At 55.3% G+C, this 21,042-nt stretch overlaps 8 protein-coding genes across 8 annotated transcripts; 6 read left to right on the top strand and 2 right to left on the bottom strand.

The window, feature by feature from the left end:
- Window positions 1–247: 247 nt before the first annotated feature.
- Window positions 248–2,285, top strand: BO66DRAFT_458158 (pantothenate transporter; the record flags this gene model as incomplete). Its single annotated transcript, XM_025652200.1, has 8 exons — window positions 248–556; window positions 617–718; window positions 771–851; window positions 900–1,162; window positions 1,220–1,287; window positions 1,339–1,567; window positions 1,621–1,845; window positions 1,897–2,285. The coding sequence occupies 8 exons, from the start codon at window positions 248–250 to the stop codon at window positions 2,210–2,212; spliced, it is 1,593 nt and encodes a 530-aa protein (XP_025501131.1). The 3' UTR covers window positions 2,213–2,285.
- A 213-nt stretch (window positions 2,286–2,498) lies between these two features.
- BO66DRAFT_413686 (putative acetylornithine deacetylase) lies at window positions 2,499–3,806 on the top strand (the record flags this gene model as incomplete). The annotated part of the gene is made up of 1 exon (XM_025649430.1): window positions 2,499–3,806. The coding sequence occupies one exon, from the start codon at window positions 2,499–2,501 to the stop codon at window positions 3,804–3,806; it is 1,308 nt and encodes a 435-aa protein (XP_025501132.1).
- A 1,723-nt stretch (window positions 3,807–5,529) lies between these two features.
- Window positions 5,530–7,202, bottom strand: BO66DRAFT_355140 (uncharacterized protein). Its single transcript, XM_025644840.1, has 3 exons — window positions 6,758–7,202; window positions 6,585–6,696; window positions 5,530–6,505 (listed from the first exon to the last, which is right to left on the bottom strand). Exons 1-3 carry the CDS (start codon window positions 7,047–7,049, stop codon window positions 5,947–5,949), a joined length of 963 nt encoding a protein of 320 aa, XP_025501133.1. The 5' UTR covers window positions 7,050–7,202; the 3' UTR covers window positions 5,530–5,946.
- A 606-nt stretch (window positions 7,203–7,808) lies between these two features.
- On the top strand, window positions 7,809–9,017 carry BO66DRAFT_393922 (peroxiredoxin). Its single transcript, XM_025647865.1, has 3 exons — window positions 7,809–8,157; window positions 8,214–8,395; window positions 8,470–9,017. The coding sequence occupies exons 1-3, from the start codon at window positions 7,974–7,976 to the stop codon at window positions 8,905–8,907; spliced, it is 804 nt and encodes a 267-aa protein (XP_025501134.1). The 5' UTR covers window positions 7,809–7,973; the 3' UTR covers window positions 8,908–9,017.
- An 842-nt stretch (window positions 9,018–9,859) lies between these two features.
- exg2 (putative exo-beta-1,3-glucanase) lies at window positions 9,860–12,923 on the top strand. Its single transcript, XM_025644841.1, has 3 exons — window positions 9,860–11,078; window positions 11,132–12,144; window positions 12,215–12,923. The coding sequence occupies exons 1-3, from the start codon at window positions 10,212–10,214 to the stop codon at window positions 12,624–12,626; spliced, it is 2,292 nt and encodes a 763-aa protein (XP_025501135.1). The 5' UTR covers window positions 9,860–10,211; the 3' UTR covers window positions 12,627–12,923.
- BO66DRAFT_473555 (ankyrin repeat domain-containing protein) lies at window positions 12,884–15,317 on the bottom strand. The gene is made up of 2 exons (XM_025653058.1): window positions 15,161–15,317; window positions 12,884–15,102 (listed from the first exon to the last, which is right to left on the bottom strand). The coding sequence occupies exons 1-2, from the start codon at window positions 15,300–15,302 to the stop codon at window positions 13,079–13,081; spliced, it is 2,166 nt and encodes a 721-aa protein (XP_025501136.1). The 5' UTR covers window positions 15,303–15,317; the 3' UTR covers window positions 12,884–13,078.
- Window positions 15,318–16,537: 1,220 nt separating this feature from the next.
- Window positions 16,538–17,937, top strand: BO66DRAFT_393926 (glycosyltransferase family 32 protein). Its single transcript, XM_025647866.1, has one exon. It carries the CDS (start codon window positions 16,675–16,677, stop codon window positions 17,797–17,799), a length of 1,125 nt encoding a protein of 374 aa, XP_025501137.1. The 5' UTR covers window positions 16,538–16,674; the 3' UTR covers window positions 17,800–17,937.
- A 353-nt stretch (window positions 17,938–18,290) lies between these two features.
- BO66DRAFT_379636 (uncharacterized protein) lies at window positions 18,291–19,590 on the top strand (the record flags this gene model as incomplete). Its single annotated transcript, XM_025645865.1, has 2 exons — window positions 18,291–18,655; window positions 18,727–19,590. The coding sequence occupies exons 1-2, from the start codon at window positions 18,296–18,298 to the stop codon at window positions 19,588–19,590; spliced, it is 1,224 nt and encodes a 407-aa protein (XP_025501138.1). The 5' UTR covers window positions 18,291–18,295.
- Window positions 19,591–21,042: the final 1,452 nt, after the last annotated feature.

Raw genomic sequence — 21,042 nt, forward strand, 5'->3', positions numbered from 1 at the left:
CAAACTAATGCAAAGTTATCTCGGCAATTCAATCAAGTAGCCGAGGAGGGGTATGCTCTGTACACTACCATGCCCGAAGTCGGCGGGGTCGCTCTTGCGCCATCAAAGCCGCAAATAGTAACATTCCTCAATCCCCGCATCGGAATGCCACAAAATATAAGTGAATACATCGAGAGAGCTACGTGTGCCCAAGTGATAGCAGCAGTCATTTCAAACCCCCAGGAACTCGAAACATCACACAGCGACCATGTTGTCGGATGCTTCTGACGATGGACACGTCCAACCGGCACGAACCGCTGGCAGTGAAGACGCTAAAGAAGTCTTCATCAACGAGAAACCCATCCCTGGGAGAGACTATGTGCACCAGGTCAACCGCAATGCAGATACCACTATTCCTGACAACGGGGAGGCTATCCCAGGCTACGATGCCGAGTTAATGCGCGAACGCGCCGCACTGAGTGCGGACGAGGAGAAGAAGCTTCTGCGACGCGTGGATTGGCATTTGATCCCGCTTCTGGCTGTTATCTATATGCTGAAAAGTGTCGACTTCACAAACGTGAGACCTTCCATGCTAAGGGCGATTATGAGGATAGTTCTCTGACGAGAGCTGTTTTAGGTCTCTTACGCACTCACCATGGACAAAGGAACCCCTCACAACATCTTGACTGAGCTAGGAATGACGAAGGATCAGTATAATCTGGTGACAGCAATGTATTATGTGAGTTCACCTTTGTCGTAGATAGCTGCGATGCAGACTGATGTGTGTCAAGATTCCCTACATTATTGCCGAAGCGCCGTCCAATCTACTGATCAAGGGGGTCAGGCCCTCCGTCTGGCAAGCTCGGATTCAGGTAAACGTCATTGGCTCACCAGATATGTCTTACGTCTAATATAACCAGGTCTCATGGGGAACCGTTCTCTGTTGCCACGCAGCAGTCAGGAATCGGCAGGGCCTGTATGCTGTCCGCTTCTTCTTGGGTCTATTCGAAGCCGGTCTTTGGCCGGGGATGCTGGTCCAGTTGTGTTACTGGTATCGACCTGATGAGATAGCTCCCCGGATTGTGCTGGTTACGCTGCTTGGGAATTTCAGCACGGTCATCAGTGGTGTGCTTGCCTTTGCGTTCAACGGTGTGACGACCGGGGGGTTGTCGGGGTGGAAATGGTGCGTCCTGCAGATCCATGCCTGGATCGATGTCCTCGAAGCTAACCTTGCGGCTAGGTTGATTCTGACAGAAGGGATCATCACAATCGTTCTGGGTGTTCTCACATATGTCTTCCTGCCAGATTGTATGCATTCTCATTCATATCAACCCTGACACCGCCGACTGACTCCATCAGTTCCCTCTACATCATCCTGGCTCTCCGAAACGGAACAAGCCTTCATCCAAGCTCGTCTCCCCCGCAACTCTCCTCGAGCGCAAGAATCCAACTTCAACCTGCGCGAGCTGATTAACACGCTGCGAAACGAGAGAATCTGGCTATTCCTGCTCTGTTGGGCATTCTTCACCGTCGGAACCACCGGTCTCACATTCTATCAGCCCACTGTGATTGCTAATCTCGGCTTTACGTGAGTAAACCCCAGAGTTAGATTTCGAACCCAAGTGCTGACCAATTTTCAAGCTCGATGGGCGAATCCCTCCTCCTCAACATCCCCTCTGCCGTGTTCGCGGTGATCCTGACCCTAGCGTTCGGGGTCTTCGCCGACACCGGAAGGATCCCGCAACCGGCCATCCCGCTCGCCTTCATGATAGTCATCGAGGCGTGCTATGGCGTGCTCTATGCATTTCCGAACAGCGGGGGTGTCTATGCCGCTACGATCATCGCGGGCGGATTTTCCACCGCTTGGTAAGCACGCTCCTTCCGAAATTCTTTGCCAGTCGCTGATGGTAGCTGCAGGTACGTGATGATGTGGCCATGGCGAGTCCAGACGACGCAGGGGGCCACCGGCTCGGCGTTTGCGATTGCCTTCGCCAACAGTTACGGGCAGATCGGAGGCGCAGTGGGATCGCAGTTGTTCAATTCTCGGTATGCGCCACGCTATACCACCTCGTTCGGTATTGCCATGGGATTCGTGGGGATGGCGATCATTATGAATCTGATTACCTGGGGGCGTACGTGGAAGGTGGATGTCGATACGAGGAGGTTGAAGAGGGTTCGGCGGGCGGCGGCGAAGGAGAATCAGGCGGTGCTGGAGGATATTGACTTCCGGTGAGGGGAATGGCTTGGCATCTCTCTAGCGAGATTAACGGATCGGCCTATGATGTGGAAATGGTTGAGGTTCTGTGTAGATAAGGAATGCAACAGGTGTGGTTCTATCTCGAACCAACTAAGCATGGTGGCGGATGTTGATAAGGCACGCCATTGCGGGGAGAAATGCCCTAATCTACATTCATCGGTTTCCCCTCACGGACTCACCGAAGCCTGAGAATTGATATACACCCTACCACCTCAAGATTAGATATCCTCCCGGGGTGACATTATTGAAGATCAACGCCCCAATGAAGACAATCGAGATTATCAACATCGCGGCCCTAGCGAGGCTGGCTCTCGCTTCAATACAGCAACCACTCGCCGACCCCCTCTCCCACAATGCAATAGTCAGTCCCAGCACCGAGTCCGCACTCGACCAAATAATCACCTCCTCGCCTCTCCTCGCCTTTCACCGCGATATCGTGACCATCGAATCCATCTCTGAAAACGAGCAAGAAGTCGGCGACTTCATCATCGACTTCCTTTCCTCCCACAACCTCACCGTCGAGAAGCAGGTCGTAACCCCAAAGACGGATGCCACCAAGGAGCGCTTCAACATCTACGCCTACGCAGGGGACAACCGCTTCCCCGAGATCCTGTTAACAAGCCACATCGACACCGTGCCCCCCTTCATCCCTTACTCCCTTCACCCCCCAGCCCCGAGCCCGCATACCGGGAAATTCGACCGAAAGGACCTCCTCATCGCCGGCCGCGGCACCGTAGACGCAAAGGCCAGCGTCGCAGCCCTAGTCTTCGCCGTCCTCGACACTCTCGCCACAGACCCGACGGCATCCGTAGGCATTTTACTGGATGTCGGCGAGGAGAAGTCGGGCGTGGGGATGAAGCACTTCTCCGCCTCGGAGCTCAACCCCACGCCGTCGAGCTTCCACACCGTCATCTTCGGCGAGCCCACGAATGGAGATCTCGTGAAAGGCCACAAGGGCACGCTGGGGTTCAAGGTCGTCGCGCGGGGGAAGCCCGCGCACTCGAGTTATCCCTGGCTCGGGCAGAGTGCCATCCTCTCCATCTTGCCTGTCCTCGAACACATAAACTCCCTGCAGTATATTGCCCCGGAGGAAGGGGGGTTACTGTGGGGTGAAGTGCTGGGTAACTCCACCTTGAATATCGGGACTATCAGCGGAGGCGAGGCGGCCAATGTTGTACCGGCGCATGCTGAGGCCACGGTCTCGGTGCGGTTGGCGGCGGGGAGCCCGGAGGAGACCAGGCGGATTATTCAGACTGCTGTGGATGAGTTGACGGGTGGGGATGGAAACGTGTTTCTGGACTTTGGCGGTGGGAGTGGAAATGGGACGGTCGGGGCACCACCGCAGTTTTTCGAGACGGGTGTCGAGGGGTTCGAGGTCATTGCGGTGAATTATGGGACGGATGCGTTCTCGTTGGAGATTCATGACCACGGGGCCACACGGAAGGTGAAGCGGTATTTGTATGGGCCGGGCAGGTTCGAGGTCACGCATGGGGAGAAGGAGGCGATCACCGTGCGGGAGTTGGAGGATGCGGTCGAGGGGTATAAGAGGTTGATTGCTGCTTCGTTGTGATTTTGTGGCGAAGAATGTGCTGTGAGCATTTCCTGCTATACTTTTGGGTGTTCAATCGAGATTGTATCACTCATGAATCATGCGGCACAATTATCGGGGTCCAGACAGAAGTACAGTAAGTCCACTCGAAAGCGCCTATATCCCTAGTAGCCCTGCCTGCGTAAGCAGCTTCATCACTGGTTCCAAGCATTCAACAATAGGTTCACCCGGAACAGCCCTAGAACCCCATCCTTATCGATACAAGACAGAAATACTATCAACCTCCCACCCCGCACTCCCCGTAAAGCCCACCAGCGACCCTCTCGCCACGTTCCTGTAAGGCGTGCCTCCCTCCCCGCCCGCCACCAAGTGCTGGCCCCGGCTAGTGACGATCTCAATCTCAGCCACGCGCCACGCTGCCCGGATACTACATTCCATCATCATTTCGTCGGTCGCGAATGTCAGGATCTTGAGCTGGTCCCCGTCCTGTGGGTGGTCGTAGCGCGGTTTGCGCTCGTCGTTGAACCAGGTGACCCGCAAACCCTTGACAACCCATAATCCCGCTGAGTCGCCGCTCGCGCGGCCCTCCCAGATTTTCAGACTCTTCACAGTCGCGGCATCGTGGTCTGGATAGACGGAGAAAGGGGTGCCTGTGTTGAGGCCGTAGGTGTCGGTGCGGGGTATAGTTGAGTTGGGGGCCGACGGTATGTGGCTGTCTGCATACTGTGGAATACGTATCAGCATCTTTATGTTGACGAATATAAAAATCATGTACTGCAAAGGAGCTGTTCCCGAGCACGGAAGAGGCATACTGCATTGTCTATCTATGAGCCTAACGATCCTGCACTTATGCTGGCCCAGCTCGCCTCACTTTCCTACTCTCGGTGTTTCATGCCATCATCCTTGTGGAAAGTACGTGTCAGCTGTCGAACAGACACAATGTTGTCGTCCCGGTGATAATTTGCTTGTCTGTTCGTGTTTGATTGCTCTTGGTAGATAGTTATTCTCCTTCCTGGCATGTTGGGACTATGAACTTATGGTTTGCGTAATTCAGATCTATTTGCTACAGTGAGCTCGGCATGTGACCAATATTATCCTGTCGCGACGAACGTCCGGCAAGAATCGTACGAAAGATCAGATAATTTTACCGAGTTAGGGCTAGGCTGATGGGTCACTGGGGTTGAGAAGGCCAAGCTACCGATTCACGGATGAACTTATGGGTTACCGCATTCAATGTAGAGACAGATGGACAACACCGGGACATGATGGCACAAATCGTTCTCATCTCGCTAGTACAATAAGACCAGAGAGGAATTTCATGGAATAGTGGCGGGGAGTCCCAATGTTGATAAGCTTCCCCCGGTGATGATAAGCGGCTGCCAGTCTCGGTGCCCAAGGCGTCAACAAAACAGATATCCAAGTAATTGGTGAGGCTAGCTTGGCGATGGCTTGTGCCCCAAGTATATATACTGGAGCTTAGTTAGATAGGCACAACCTAGTATGCAGAGTGTGGGTTCGCTGCCGGAAAGTGAGGAGATCTTCTTAGTGGTTATTTGATTTGTCTCCCCGCCTAGAGCTTCGTGGCTGTCTAAAACATGTTTATTGTGTGTTGATGCGAGAGAGGTCAAGAGGTATAACGGCGACCTTAGCACTGATCCATATCCTCAGCTTTGGTCACATAATCACATGGCAAACCATAAATAGTACACAAACTTCCAAAGATAGACCAAAGGAAAATGTTGACCGCTAATTTCTAGAGTGCTGTGGGAAGACGGATCCGAAGTGCGCTCGGACGTTGTCTCCCGCAGATGCCTAAGGCTGGGTTAAGCGCCCGGGGTATTGCTGTCAACGCTATATCATAGCCCGAGCACACCAATTCCGATGCTATCCTAGCCAGACCTAGTTCACCGATATCGTGCAAAGTTAGGAAGGCACACTCACCTGAATTGTAGTTGTGCGAGCATGGCGCCATTCAAGGACCCCGTTACCATTTACAAATTTGGAGTTATGGTCTGGTGTTATCTTGCGTGAGGTCAATCAAAATAGTCATATATTATGTAAGGCAACATAAATGGTATCATGTGCATCTTGCTCGGAGGTCTATTTGGAAAGATGCGTCAAACTGCACAGGATTCTGGCTCAGATGAATCAGACTCAGAGACTACCCTGGCAACTCACTCGCATGAGCTCGGGTTTCGAGCTCGCTCACATACGGACGCGCAGACAGCTCGACAGGTCTCTGATATGATTTTGAGGGAAGCTCCTGGACAAACGCTGGCTGATTTGAGGATGGACCGTGCCGCAGAGGTTGTCTTCTGCGCCGTCGAGAGCAGATGAAACAGAATAATCCCGCCACGGCGAGAATGACCACCCCGAGCGTTACGCCCACTCCGATCCCCACTTTGGCAACTGTCGAGAGACCAGCCGAAGTATTCTTTGTTGCTTGTGCTGTGGCCTGCGTCGGAACTTGCGTGGCCGTGCCGCCTGTCGCTTGAGGGGTCGTGGGAGACAGCGTTGGGGCCGGGGTGATAGTGGTCGACGGGTTGTTGTTGGCTGTGATGATTTCGTCGCGGATGAGCGGGATTCCATCTTGAAACAGAACCGATGAGGAGGATATTGTGGTTTCAAGTGCGACAAAGTTGGTCACCAGGGTGATGACGTCTCCTGGAGAGACGGATGTCGCGCACGCATGCGTCCAATTATTGTAGAGGGTGAGACCGCTGAGACGGGGGAGACGAGGAAAGATTAGAATGACTAGGTCGCACGATTTGATGAACCATTGAGCAGGCTTCTGCTTACCTGGGGCAACACAGGACGCCATTACGACTCCCGGTGAGTATCTCGCCTGCCCAGCCATCGGCTAAGGTCGCTGCCGTGTGCCAACTACTCGGACAGTAGTAGCCAGGGCTGTCTATTCAATATGGCGGTCAGTGGTTAGGCAACACAACTCTAAGTATAATGAGCATACTGACAGTAATATGAGTACCAAAACTGAAAATGTGTGTACGAGGTGGCTGGAATGGTGCCTGTGGGATAGCAGGCCATGTCCCCTGACCACCAGTGTCCGTAATAAATTGTTCCCGCTGCTGCTCCTGCGCCGTCGTCGGCCGTATACATGGTCGCTGATTGACGGCATGTTATCGGAGGGGAGAATGTGTCTGTGTAAGGCCCCCTATTGTATGCCCCCGAGTATCCGGGAATGGAGACGGGTGTCGATGTTCTTGTCGCGACCGTGGTTCCGTCATCGCCTGTAGCGCTCTCCATGTTCTGTTTTCACCTCGTGTGTCGCCTTGGTGGTCACTGAACCTTTCTAATGTGTTTGTTTCGGTGCTCGACTGACAGTGCAGGACAAAGCAAGCAAGATGACAGAATGTGGCAAGGATCGGAGGAAGAAGGCATCATGGAGGTTGATGTCAGATCCCATGGTGATAGCGCTGTGATTATATATGGTGCCAAAGCGATTGTGATGGACATTCCAGATAGACGCCCTGGTGGATGCAGGCCAACTTAGTGCTTACCATTCATGAGATCCAGATTGTGCAATCGCCCCGAATTGAGCCATCTATTGGCCAGAAATAGCTTCCAGACTAAATATACTCGAACCTGTCACTCAGCCGCGGCATAGCCCTGAGAGAAGGGCGCTTATCGATTACGATGGTATTCTTGGCACATCAAATACCCCGCTCCGTCCACGAACACATGGCGACAGGTCAAAAAATTGACCAATAACGTGTGGAGTAGCCCTGATTATAAGTGGCAGTATCCGCGATGAAAGGTATTTCATAGATGATCCACGATAGCATTATTGCTCCAGGGGAAAAATGTAGGAGTCTGGGCTTCTGGGTATCCGCACTGTACGACCAAGTTCATGCCAAGACTGGCACTGCGTATCGGATGGATGATCAACTTGGGTGACTGCCATTATGATCATTTAGGCGACATCCGTACGATGAGAGGGAGCACCCTATTCATGACTGCATTAACTCAAGAAAAGGCTGCGACGTACGCAAGTTGGTGCCCGAGGCAGCGAGTCTCGTGATGCCTCAGGCAAGAGTATCCAAAACGGGCTAGTGCATATCCCCGCCGGCGCTGATGCAATGGGCGAGTGACGAAAACAGGATCGCTGGAGCTCAGTCAAACTTCTTCACCTTCTTCTCACGATTGCCAATTGCTTCAATCCACATCACAATGGCGTCCATCATCTCCCGCACTAGCTTCCGTGCTCTCACGGCTCTTCCCCGGGCCACCCCTCTCCCTCGTCTGTCGCTGTCTAGCCAGCTCCCTCGCATGCAGCCCCGCGTGCAACCCCTCCCCCGCCGCTTCCTCACCACCATTCCCCAGGAGCAACCCCGTCTTCGCCTCGGATCGAAGGGTAAATAACCATCTCGCCATGAGCTGTTTCAATTGACTTACTCTGACCCACCGCAGCCCCCAATTTCAAGGCGCAGACCACCCATGGCGAGCTCGACTTCCACGAGTTCATCGGCAATAGCTGGGCCATCCTGTTCTCGCACCCGGCCGACTTCACCCCCGTGTGTACCACCGAGCTGGGCGCCTTCGCCAAGATGAAGGACGACTTTGAGAAGAGAGATGTCAAGATGATTGGCCTGGTGCGTTACCACCCCCGTCTTTTCTCACTATGACCATTAAAATGACCACGCTAACCATCCACCTCACTCTCTAGAGCGCCAACGACCTCAGCTCCCACGACCAGTGGATCGACGACATCAACGAGGTGGCCAACACCCAGGTGCAGTTCCCCGTGATCGCCGACGCTGACCGTAAGGTGGCCTTCCTGTACGACATGATCGACCAGCGCGACCTGGACAACATCGCCGAGAAGGGGATCCCGTTCACGATCCGGTCGGTCTTCATCATCGACCCGGCCAAGACCATCCGGCTGATCATGTCGTACCCAGCGTCGACGGGCCGCAACTCGGCGGAGGTGCTGCGCGTGATCGACTCGCTGCAGACGGCGGACAAGAAGGGTATCGCGACCCCGATTGACTGGAACGTGGGCGACGATGTGATTGTGCCCCCCTCGGTGTCGACGGAGGACGCCAAGAAGAAGTTCGGCAACGTGCGGGAGCTGAAGCCGTACCTGCGCTACACCAAGGCCTGAGCGCTAAACCCACTGGGGCTGGACTCGGCTGAAACGGGATAAAGACATAGGTTTCAGAGGTTAATGTAACATCACTGTAATCTAGACCAGATTTATACACGCGCAAGTTTCGGACATGATGTAATTCATAGAACTCAAGCCACGATGATGACTGGGTCCCGTGATTCAGGAAGATGATCAGCCACAGGTGTGAGCACAGACTAACCTGATGCAGAAAGGTCAATTCCGCTATCTCCGCGCTAACCCGATCTAGCAGCATAAACACAAGGATGGCTGCTGGACCAATCACGGGGCTTGTCTTGCGCCGGTTTGTTTTGGTCGATGTGTTGTTTTTCTGGTTGTTGTGTTGATGGCCGGACGCCCCCAACTTTCTTTCCTCACAATCACCGTGCGGTTCCTGGCGATCCCGTCCAATCCTGTCCCTGGCTGGAGCTTACCTTCAATTGACATGCCTTGAGTACTACCTAGTAGTCCTTGTATCTCGTTGGAATTTTGTTGTTGTTTGTGTCACCGACGATACTGAGACAGTGTCAGCTGTGACCCGTGGTACCTCGCAACTATCCATCCACAATATCCTATACGTTGGGGCTGACAGGGCACTCCTTCTTCCACAAATCCCCATTCCACTTCCAGGTTCAATATAATCCCCCTACAATCAGCCGGGCGATCCGGACCTATCACTCCACTCCCCCTCCCCCCTAATTGTCGGGACATTCCCACCGGTCAGCCCACATTCCATCCAGATCCGCCGCCACACCCGACAGTCACCCCCAGCATTCCCTTGGCTTTTCCACAAAGGTGTCCATTCCCCGAAACAGACCGACAATACCACAAAAAGTCCGTGCTCAGTGCGGATGTCTCTCCACTCGGGCAGCCGGGATCGCCTGTCCCGCCGGTCCAGCAGCCCCAGCCGCGAGCTGCCGGAGGCTCCCGACTCCACCACCCCGAGCTACTACACCCTATCCCCGCCCCCGCGCCTGGGCTACCGGGGAGAAGACAGCTACGTCTCCAGCCTAAGTCCCAGCCTTCCCTCCGATGTCCACTCGGAGGCACCGCGCCACTCCCCACAACGTTACGATTACAGTCCCCATGAATTTGACGACCATTCCTATTCCCTCGACCACGACCATCACGATTACGACCACCCCGACAATGCAGACCACCACCTGTCGGGGTCAACCTACGCATATGAACCGCACCAATTCCCCGGGCACGGGACCAACCCTAACTGGATCCCGCTGCGTCCGCACGTCCCCGCCGCAGACCAATTCGAGGCCGAGGCCGGCTCCCGCGGCCTGTCGGGGATGATGACCTTCACGGAGTCCGAGCGCGCGGCGGCAATAGCCCATCATGGTGGCGATGAGCACGATGATGCGACGGGTGGGGATGTGGGTGCTCAGCGCATTCCGTCCCAGCCAAGGGAGCGAGCCCCGTCCTCGTCGCTGGCGTTCTGGAAACGCAACTCCTCCCCGTCGGGCGGCCAGCGCCCGGACCGGGAGACTCGGCGCCAGCGACGGCGGGAGCGGCTGGCCGCTGCGTTTGGGAGACATGGGAACTCGGACCGGGACAGCGCGGCGCAGGAGTTGCTCAGTGGGGATGCGTTGGCGAAGCTGTTGGGTTCCACGGTCGGGGATGAGGATTGTTTGAGTCATCTGGGTGAAGGGTCGCGCGACGGGCGCGACGAAGCATCGGAGCACGGGCACGGGCAGAGGCTGCGCAAGCGTCCTGTTATCGCTGAGCAGCCGATTATGCTGGCGCCCATCGCGGTGGATACGCCTAGGGCCGGGGCGCAGAGCAGGGTTGCGTCCGGAGCACAGTTGGAGCAGGGGATGGCGGAGGTGCGGCACCGCGGGGGTGGCTCTGGTGGGAATGGAGCAGACGGCGAGGCGGCGGAGGCGACAGACGGTATGCTCAGGAAGGAAGGGGACTGGGATGAGAGGAGTCGTGGGTCCAGGTCCACGGGCCGGGGCAGTGTGGCCAATCTTCCGTTCTGGAAGAAGTGGAGAGGCACGTTCATCTTCTTCGTGGTGCTGCTCGTGCTGGCGGCGGTTGCTATCCCCGTGGGGATTATCATGGCGCGGAGGGCGGACAATGGCGGGAGTTCGTCAAGTTCGGACGATGATAAGCCCGCGAATTCTAACCTCGACGGGATCAGTCGTGATAGCATTCCGGTAGGTTTCTTGTAAGGAGGACCTGGGCTCGGGTGCTGACTTGTGTGTGGTAGGCCTACGCTCGAGGAACATACCTTGATCCGTTCACCTGGTACGATACAACGGGCTTCAACGTCACGTTCACGAATGCGACCGTGGGAGGATTGTCGATCATGGGATTGAATTCGACCTGGGATGATTCCGCCCAAGCAAACGAGAACGTCCCACCCTTGAACGAGTCATTCCCCTACGGCTCGCAGCCCATCCGCGGAGTCAATCTCGGAGGCTGGCTCTCCATCGAGCCCTTCATCGTTCCCTCGCTCTTCCAATCCTACTCCTCGAGCGAAGGCATCATCGACGAGTGGACCCTCTGCGAGCGCCTGGGCAGTGACGCCAACACCACGATCGAAAAACACTACGCCACCTTCATCACCGAGCAGGACTTCATCGACATCCGCGACGCGGGGCTCGACCACGTCCGCATGCAGTTCTCCTACTGGGCGGTGCGCACCTACGACGGCGACCCCTACGTCCCCAAGATCGCCTGGCGGTACCTGCTGCGCGCGATCGAGTACTGTCGCAAGTACGGACTGCGCGTGAATCTCGACCCGCATGGGATCCCCGGCAGCCAGAACGGGTGGAACCACAGCGGCCATCAGGGCAAGATCGGGTGGTTGAACGGGACGGACGGCGCCCTCAACCGCCAGCGCTCGCTCGACATGCACGACCAGCTGTCGCAGTTCTTCGCCCAGGACCGGTACAAGAACGTCGTCACCATCTACGGGCTGGTCAACGAGCCGCTCATGCTGTCACTGCCCGTGGCGGATGTGCTGAACTGGACCACGCAGGCGACGGAGCTCGTCCAGAAGAACGGGATCAAGGCGTGGGTGACGGTCCACGACGGGTTCTTGAATCTGGCCAAGTGGGACAGCATGCTCAAGACACGGCCCGACAATATGATGCTCGATACGCATCAGTACACCGTCTTCAATACGGGGGAGATCGTGCTGAACCATACCCGTCGCGTGGAGTTGATCTGCGAGAGCTGGTATAGTATGATCCAGGCGATTAATGTTACGAGTACCGGGTACGTTCCCCTCACCCTTTATCCCTCCTGGAGATATGGAAATAGAACTAATATTGCGACGGATAATCAGATGGGGCCCGACCATCTGCGGCGAATGGTCCCAGGCCGACACCGACTGCGCGCAGTACGTCAACAACGTCGGCAACGGCAACCGGTGGGAGGGCACCCTCGCCTCCACCGGCGACACGATGTACTGCCCCACCGCCTCGGAGGGCACCTGCTCCTGCACCCTGGCCAACACTTCCCCGGTGGGCTATTCCGATGGGTACAAGACCTTCCTGCAGACGTACGCGGAGGCGCAGATGTCCGCCTTCGAGACGGCCATGGGCTGGTTCTACTGGACGTGGGCTACCGAGTCGGCGGCGCAGTGGAGTTACCGCACCGCCTGGAAGAACGGCTACATGCCTGCGAAAGCGTACAGTCCGAAGTTCAAGTGCGGCGATACGATCCCCAGCTTCGGGAATTTGCCTGAATATTATTGAGGGGCTGTGCTCTTCTGGATGGGAGAGGGTTTCTGAAATGGTGTGGCTGTGATAGGGTATGCATAGATCTGTGGTGGACGTGATGTTATAGCGACAAGTGTTATGTACATATAGGGATTGCTTTTGACCATGGCCTAGGGAGACGATAAGTCACCTCCTTCTTTGACCACATTATCAAACGTAATGCACGGCCGTCAGGTGTACAATAATGACTACGCGAGTTTATCTGCAGAACCACCTGAGAACCACCGAGGTGGGCGGTCCGGGGCAACATGGTTAAGACCTCAGGGCCACCGTCAGAAGGATTATCTGTGGACGTGAACAGCGTGACTGAAAATGAATCGGTTAGCACATGTCACATAGAACTCTATACGACTGTTATCAGCTCGCTCGGGACTCCTAATGCAAGAAAGCCTGACGCTTAATCTAAACTCTCTCGTTGGTTGACCCTCTCAAGACTTCGTCTGCAGGTATGAACTCAGAAGCGCACGCATGCATGCGTCCTGCGTCGCTGCCAGGGCCTCTTCAACCTCCTGTCTCGATCGAACTTTTCCTAAAAGTAGCTTCGCCACACTTTGATGATCCGCAGAGCCCTGTATCGCCGCAAGGACCAGAGCAGAATGCCCCTCTTTATCCCTCCGGCTGCTATCCACGCGAGGGTCCCGGAGGAGAACCCGGACGACATCCTCATCGCCAGCCCGCGCCGCAAGCATCAAGGGCGTATGGCCGAATCTATCAGCCGCTTCAGGGTTGAGCACATCACCCTGCTCCAACAGAAACTTCACAATGCCCACATTCCCTGTGAGAGCCGCATTGGCGAACGGTGTCCGGCCATCCAAGTCCGGCCGATCCAGCTCGACGCCCGGCTGAGCCGCCAACAATCGAAACGTGCCTTCGTGGCCGTTGTGTGCCGCGGCGTCGAGCGCCGACGCGCCGACCAGCACGGCGACCTGCCCAGTCATTGCTCCCAGCAGTCGGTTGTCGACTGCGCCGGTGTCCGGGTCGCCTAAAATGCCGAAGTACCTCAAGAGCCGGAGATGCAGCTGGTGCGTCACCAGATCCACGGCTGCGCCATTCTCAATCAGCAGCCGGACGATGGACTCGTGGCCGTGTATCGCAGCCCACATGATCGGGGTCGAGTCGTCCTCGCCGCGCCGGTTGACGTCAACCTTGGGCCATGACAGGACCTTCCGTACGATATTCTCGTTCCCGCCGACAGCGGCATGTTTTAGAATCCCATGGCCGCTGCTGTCTATGACGTCTGTCTTGATATCCGGGTACGAAAGGAGGCGGAGGACGATCGCTTCGTGGCCCCTCGAGGCTGCCGTCGCTAGGTAGGTCATCCTGTATTCCTCAGGGTTCCGTCGGTTGATCAGCAAATCCCCTTTCCACATCAGCTCCTCGACGACGTCCAGGTGCCCTCGTTGTACGGCCATCAGCACTGGGGTTCGTCCGCGGTAATCGTCCGCTTCGACGTCAACTATAGCGCGCTGCATCGCGAACCAATCGTCGTCGCCATCATCATCATCAGCAGCAGCAGCAGCAATAGCCTTTTCTTTATCTTTCTCTGACAACCTCCACTTCTTCTTCTCCCGCTCAAAGTCCAGGTCTAGCAGTATTTTAACGACATCGGCATGCCCGCTACTCGCAGCAAGGAAGAGCGGCGTCTGATCGTTCGTGTTCCTGTCGTCCGGCTTGAATCCCTCCTTCAAGCACCACTGCACGGCACCACAGTGACCGTACTGTGCGGCGAAATGCAGCGCCGTGTTCCCGGTGTGCAAGCAGTCGTCCATGGTTTCGTCCTCGCCTACACTCTCGCGCCGAACGTGCTCGCAAAGAAGGCCAAGGGCATCGAGGTTGCCGCCGATCGCCGCGCCGTGGAGGGTCAACCCAATCCATCCTGCATCTTCTTCAAATTCAGGCCTCGCACCCTTGGCGATCAGAGCCTTCATGTCGTCGACTCGACACAGGATCCCCGCCGCCGTCAGCGCCATGGTCAATGGATCGCTCCACGCCCACTCCGTATCATCCTCCTCTTCTCCCTCGTCCTCATCATCATCATCACCATCATCATCATCATTCTGGTCTTTCTCCACACTCTCCCTCTCCGGCTTCGTCCCAGCTATCCCCTGAAACATCGCCTTCGTAAGACCCCCGAACGCGACCACCGCGGCCGCCATGCCCTCCGTGTACGTCTTGCGCAGCCTCTGAACCTCATCGCCATCCCCCTCCCCCTCCCGTAATGCATCGACCGCCGCATCCACAACCCCATTGACACGCTGCGCAAACCTCCTCGACACCTCGTTCACCCGACGCCCCGCCCGACTCCGCTCCAAATGCCGGCTCAGCAGTTTGCGGCAGAAGCGGATCGCCGGCGGCGTGGGCGGGTCACTCCGCTGCAGACACGCCGAGTCAAAGCTCTCGGTCAGAACCCGCGGATCCAGGAAATAATCCAGGATGATGTTGTTGAATTCCTCTGCCGTCATGAGTATTCAGCTCGTTGGTGTGGTCTACACCGAGTGGGGATAACCTACTGCACACGAGCCTCAGCGCCAGAAAGTCCTTGACCTCGTCCACGGCCCGCGTGGAGGGCCAGTACTTGCCCCATTGGTTGGGCGGGGTGGATTGGAATATGACGTGGCGGATGAGTTCGGCTGGGAGGGTTGGGATAGCCATTTTATGTGTGGGTGGTGGGTGGGTTTGGTGGTTGAACATGAACACACGGGCTTTGAAATCTAATCAGGCACTCCGTCCTGCCAAGCCGCTGAAATTTGATGAGGAGATCCACTGTTTGCTGCCTCAGGCAGTGAGCTCCCGCTTTGCTCTCCTCCCCGCAGCCAGCCAGAACCACTGCTTTCTATTCTGAACTAGGTAGGTATTCTCTTACTCCAGGCTCATTATCAACCATCTACATCTATCATCGTCTGCACAAAATGGGGCATGGTATTATACAACATCCTGTAAAACCTGTTATACTACTTTTGAAATGTCTTGATTCCCAATCTTCTATCTGCGCGATTCGGCACTTGCCGCAGCGATCAGACAGATCTAGCCCGATCCACAGCTTGTTGTCGCGGGTTTTGTTCAGCCATGGGGTCGGTAAGCAAGGTGTTCTTGCCTCCCTTTGGCCAACGTGGATTCTACGACCAGTATTCCACTTGATTTGTTTTGCTCGATGAAAGGTTGCTTACTAGGCGAGAGCCTGTGTGGTTGTGACAGCTATACAGGCGTTGGGTACATATGTCTACAGTCACCTTCCCGTTTGTACGTATGTTAAGGATATGTACATTATGCTTGACACCCTCAACCCAAAAAGCTCGAGTATGGCAGCGATCTCGTCAGTCTGAGCACGATTCTGATTCCGATCGAGGCTGGTACAGCATAAAGCATAAATCGACCCCCTCTCTACGCTCCGGAGCCTCGCTCTTGTACCTTGGCAACGTCAACGTCAACATCACCTCATGATAAAGATAAGAATCCTTGCCTAGACACATGTTCGTTGTCTCCATAGCCTTGTGTTGGGCAAGGGTTTCGTTCTCCAGCGGAACAACCACAGCAATAAAAGCACGTGATTTAGCGCGGGCGCCTACCAGGGCGATGGTGTTGTTTGCTTATCACAGCGCCGCGGATGGGAGTAATTTCTGCAAATTGGGTCAATCAAGTTGGAGCTAAAGTGGCCCTGAACTAGAGGCTTGTATTATTGGCGCTCAGAGTTAGTGCAACTTTAGTGCCATGTCTTGTCTTGCCAGGGTACCATGTAAGCGAGTGGGAGTGTCTTTGATCTGTGAGACAAGTTCTAGTAAGGTTAAACTCATATTGGCTAAAGCTGTCACGGCTTGGCGCCTGGGCTAATTAAAGCAGCGCCCACGTGCTAAGTAAGCCCGTAGGCATCCAGCCCAGACCCTGACTGACTGGTTTCCATGTCTCTCTCGCTCTCTCAAATATCACATCATACCCACGTTGCTCCGTCTGTCGCCCACTTTACTCTTCTCTTCCAAATGCCTACTCACTTTTATCTCCCGCTATCACTCATCTCTTGCTGGTCAACATGACTTTTTCTCGATATCTGCGTTTGGTTCTTCTTACAGTCCCTGTCCTTTTCTTGATTTTCCTTGTGTCTCGGAATTGGGATGTATTACCCCAACCATTCAGTCATAGCAAACCGGATGCTTCGTTAGGGTTATCTGAGCATGCTACGTCACCACAAAGCAGCGCCAACAACAGTAAGAACGACCACAACAACGACCAGAGCACCAACAGCCAAACAGAACCGACCACTCTTCCTACCACTCCCCCCACCACCCTTCCCAGCTCTCACCCCGACACCGTCAACACCGCCATCGCCGGCATAACCGACAAAGTCTGGCACTCCTCCAAGACCCCCGAGCTGAGTGGCGACCAAATCGGCTGGATCAACAGCTGGCTCCTCAAGAACCCCGCCTTCCGCCACGAGCTCCTGACGGACGGTTCCGCCCTCACCTTCGTCCGCGCCCGCTACGGCGCCACCCGCCCGGACATCGTCGAAGTGTACGAAAAGCTCCCCATCCCCATCCTCCGCGCCGACCTCCTCCGCTACCTGATCGTGCTGGCGGAAGGCGGCATCTGGAGCGATCTCGACGTCACCTGCGACACGGAGGTCGCCGCCTGGGTGCCCCCGGAGTACCAAACCTCCAACATCGACATGATCGTGGGGCTGGAGTTCGACTTCGGGTGGCGCGGCGCAGGCACCGAGGTGGCGTCGCAGTTCTGCAACTGGGTGTTCGCGGCGCGGCCGGGGTCCCGCAATCTGGCGGCGGTGGTGGACGCGGTCGTCGCCAAGTTGAAGGAGATCGCCGCCCTGAACGGGGTGGGCGTGGACCAGTTGACGCTGGAGATGTTGCCCGTCGATGTGGTGAATGTCACGGGCCCGAAGATCATGACCATTGCGCTGTTGGATGGGTTGAAGGGGCTGCTCGGAAGGGTGGTGGATGATCGGGATTTCCACGGTATCAAATCTCCGAAACTGGTCGGGGATTTGTTGATTATGCCGGGGAATGCGTTCGCGGCGGCGCAGAATGGGTTCCCCACCGATCAGAGTCCTGCGTTGGTGAGCCATCATTATGCCGGGTCGTGGAAGCAGGCGGATGCGGAGGCTAAGGAGAGGAAGAAGCAGCAGGAGCAGCAGCAGGGGTAGGATCTCTAAATGTGTATAATGAGATTAGGTCTATGTATATGTAAATTTATGATATATGAAATGCCAACATGGGAAGAATCCTAGAAACATCGCTCAGAGGATGTCTTCCATCTACTCAATGTTATGATGCGTGGATTGCTACCCGCTGGCCTCAAGGTTATGTATCGATGATCCGCCTGTAGAATCGTAGAATTTGACCTTGGCCAAAGCTTCAGAAAAGATATCAACATTTTATTCCACAGCCGTCGGACCCCATGAAGAATCATTAGCACTCCTGTTATAGGCCAACTCACTCGACCGACAAAAGGCAGCTCGTGTGCAGCTGAAATCAGCTGGCGGGGTGAATGATGAAAGTGACGTCATGATGCACAGCTCACTCTCACATCAGCTCGTATCTCCATCCGCTGTCAACAAAGAAGAGTCGGTTATATAAGACCCGTAATCTCTCCTCCCATCTTATTATCATCGCCATTGAAGTTTTCTACTTCGAAACAAAATGTCCGTAAAAGTCCAAGCCGAGTCGGTTCTGTATGTGGTGGGCCTGGTGGGCATGCTAGGGACCTGGGGCCGTTCCGCGCTCGACGGCTCCACTGCGCTTCTGTTACGGGCGCTGGATGGCTCTAAGCCCTACATCTTTCCCGGAACCGAGGCTACTCTGCGCCGAACCTTCACTGGCCTTCGCTACCCACTTGATTGCACTCTTTCGGTGCTGATTGCTTTCTGGTACGAGGCTGTCGATGGTTCTCACCCTGCTGCCTCGGCAGTGAGTCTCTACTTCCTCGGACAGCTGTTGCCGTGCATTGTCATCGCCTACGTAAATGGTCTCCGGGGGCAGAAGCCGAGTCTTCTGAAGTATGTGCATCACCCCGCTCTTAAGTCTGTTGATGATGGTAACCTTCACAAAAGCTGACATCTATGGTCTGTGAGTGGAGGCCGACCCTCTGGCTACTACTCTTCCAAGGCTGCACCATAGGCTCGACCGGCTTCCTATGGGCCTTAAGCTACATCGCTACCTCTCCCACCGTCCGCCTCCCCAAGCAGATCAATCTCAACACCCTCCAGCATACCTCCACCATCTCTTCCTTCGCACCGCTGGTGGAACACCTCCTCTTTCCCGCCATCGTTCTCAGCTATCTTGTCCCCGCCGCCCTCATGACCCTTCCCGTGGCCAGAACAATCAGCAACAGCAGCAACTACCACCAACTCGCCATCATCGCGTGGAACATCTATCCCCTGCTGACGCTAGCATCACTGTACACCCTACGACCTCTCCTTAAGCTCGTCGCCCCTGCAGACACCACCCAAACGACCCCAGCAACCTCCAAAGAGAACGGAGCACACATCCACGCCATCCGAGCAGCCACCATCCCCGCCCTCCTCTTCAGCACACTAATGCACATCTCTACCGTAGCTGTCTCTATCGCCACCGTTCTCTTCCCGACTCTGTTCCAACCTACCTACCGCAGGGAACTGCACCCGACCGCTATCTTCATCCCACCACTGGCCATCGGCCCACAAGCCAAATCACCCGGCGACGGAGTGCGTGGGTTCTTGCTCTGGGACCAAGTAGCCGGGTACTCGACGGTGATGGTTGTGGTGATGCTGGAACTGCGGAGTGCGTGGGCGGCGAAGGGGTGGGGGTTTCGCTGGCAGTGGATGATTCCTGTCGCGCTGGGAGGGTCGTTGTTGCTGGGTCCGGGGAGTGTATGCTTGCTTGGGAGCTGGGTGCGGGATGAAGTCTTGTTTGGGGGGTGGGGTCAGGAGGTCAAGCCGGTGAGGAAGGTGGGGTGAGAGATTGAGGTTTTTGATGGGTGGATTGTTGTGGTTGTTAAACGAGATGGCGGAGAGACTGTCATATTACCGGATGGTGGGGGGGGGTCTTCGCGAGGATGTTGCTGATCAGTCGGACAGCGACCGGCGGGATCGGGTTTGGCAGGGTAGAGGATTCAGCGTTGGGTCACGCATCTGACAAACACTTACTCAATATGTCGATTATGGATGAGAAAGTGAGGGGGGTGTGCTTGGAAAATTAAAGGATTTGGAACAGTGAATATATCATCCAGGGCAAATGCTGCTACCTGGTAAGCTTGTGGTCTCTCAGAAGGAACTTCACACTGGGAGAATGAGCAATGGAACTCGCTAGCAATGCAAGGCTGAATCTCTCTCAGTTGGCTTGCTGTATCTGAAGTAGTTTGATAGCAAATATCTGCCGAATCTTATAGATGCCGTAGAGACGGGGACGTTCTTGAATGAGCTGCTCTCGGCGAATACCACGTTGGAGACGGCGGTGAATGTGGGGTTCGTAAATAGTGGGCAGGGGTGCGGATGCGGGAGTCGATGAGGGGAGGTTCTGTTATGTCTATATTTGGTTAGGGAGGGTGTACCAGTCGGGTCAATGGACTTGGGGTAGAGGAGAAAGGCTGGAGGCGACGGAGGGGCACTATGATGCTTGGTTTTGGCGGCATGTATTGTATGCGATCTCGGGTACGCAGTACATTAATATTATGGTCGTTCCCTCGTTGGCCAGATAGTTTGCTACCACAGCGACGCTACTTAAAAAAAACTCCAAGTACTTCCCTCTTTCTAAGCACAGCAAAGGAAACCTACGGGTACTCTTCATACTTGTTTAGTTATCGCAGCCATGTTTGCTCTGCTATGCCTTACAATCATTAAGCCGAGTTTCCCGCGTTGGCTGGCCAGAGTTGGGAGCGATAAGATTGATAAGGATCCGGCTTGGCCGCGCATCCGATCCTTCCCCAACTGATGGGGCAATTGATCTTGAAAGGTCTGATACTCTTCGATGAGACTTGCCATGTACGCAAACCACGTCGAGGTCGCAAGGATACCTTAGCATTGCTCCTATACCACTGAGCGGGTCGCTCGGTGCAACCCGTATCGGATCGATCTGCTCGATCTGGCTTGGGCATTTGCACGAGACGGTCGGGCAAGATAAGCCTCGGAATTCGGAAGGAGATAAGATGGCCCGGAACCTTGAGACGAGGCGCGCGAACAGCGAAGCTTTAATCAGCTTGGGTGTGGGATACCTCCGTCAGAACAGGCATCCTCTTGCCGGGCCCCTTTACACGATTTTATAACCTAAGATTGAACATGATGGGGCCTTTTTTCGTACAGCCGGAGCGGATACCGTTAAAATGAGTGCCAAAATTGCCTAAATAGGCAGTAAACGGGAGAGATTGAGCCACTTGGAGGCGGCATACATTATCTTTCATTGTGCGCCTAGCG

This window comes from Aspergillus aculeatinus (genome assembly GCF_003184765.1).
Source record: "Aspergillus aculeatinus CBS 121060 unplaced genomic scaffold BO66scaffold_43, whole genome shotgun sequence".
NCBI classification, from domain to species: domain Eukaryota; kingdom Fungi; phylum Ascomycota; class Eurotiomycetes; order Eurotiales; family Aspergillaceae; genus Aspergillus; species Aspergillus aculeatinus.

Excerpts from the sequence above, each read along its gene's own strand:
- BO66DRAFT_355140 (XM_025644840.1), bottom strand. The coding sequence starts at position 7,049 with ATGGAGAGCGCTACAGGCGATGACGGAACCACGGTCGCGACAAGAACA. Across the intron at positions 6,697-6,757 it reads GTTTTGGTACTCATATTACT|ACAGCCCTGGCTACTACTGT; the intron begins GTCAGTATGCTC and ends CATATTGAATAG. Across the intron at positions 6,506-6,584 it reads GGCGTCCTGTGTTGCCCCAG|CGGTCTCACCCTCTACAATA; the intron begins GTAAGCAGAAGC and ends CCCCCGTCTCAG.
- BO66DRAFT_393922 (XM_025647865.1), top strand. The coding sequence starts at position 7,974 with ATGGCGTCCATCATCTCCCGCACTAGCTTCCGTGCTCTCACGGCTCTT. Across the intron at positions 8,158-8,213 it reads TCTTCGCCTCGGATCGAAGG|CCCCCAATTTCAAGGCGCAG; the intron begins GTAAATAACCAT and ends GACCCACCGCAG. Across the intron at positions 8,396-8,469 it reads ATGTCAAGATGATTGGCCTG|AGCGCCAACGACCTCAGCTC; the intron begins GTGCGTTACCAC and ends CTCACTCTCTAG.
- exg2 (XM_025644841.1), top strand. The coding sequence starts at position 10,212 with ATGATGACCTTCACGGAGTCCGAGCGCGCGGCGGCAATAGCCCATCAT. Across the intron at positions 11,079-11,131 it reads TCAGTCGTGATAGCATTCCG|GCCTACGCTCGAGGAACATA; the intron begins GTAGGTTTCTTG and ends TGTGTGTGGTAG. Across the intron at positions 12,145-12,214 it reads ATTAATGTTACGAGTACCGG|ATGGGGCCCGACCATCTGCG; the intron begins GTACGTTCCCCT and ends ACGGATAATCAG.
- BO66DRAFT_473555 (XM_025653058.1), bottom strand. The coding sequence starts at position 15,302 with ATGGCTATCCCAACCCTCCCAGCCGAACTCATCCGCCACGTCATATTC. Across the intron at positions 15,103-15,160 it reads GGCGCTGAGGCTCGTGTGCA|AGGAATTCAACAACATCATC; the intron begins GTAGGTTATCCC and ends TCATGACGGCAG.
- BO66DRAFT_393926 (XM_025647866.1), top strand. The coding sequence starts at position 16,675 with ATGACTTTTTCTCGATATCTGCGTTTGGTTCTTCTTACAGTCCCTGTC.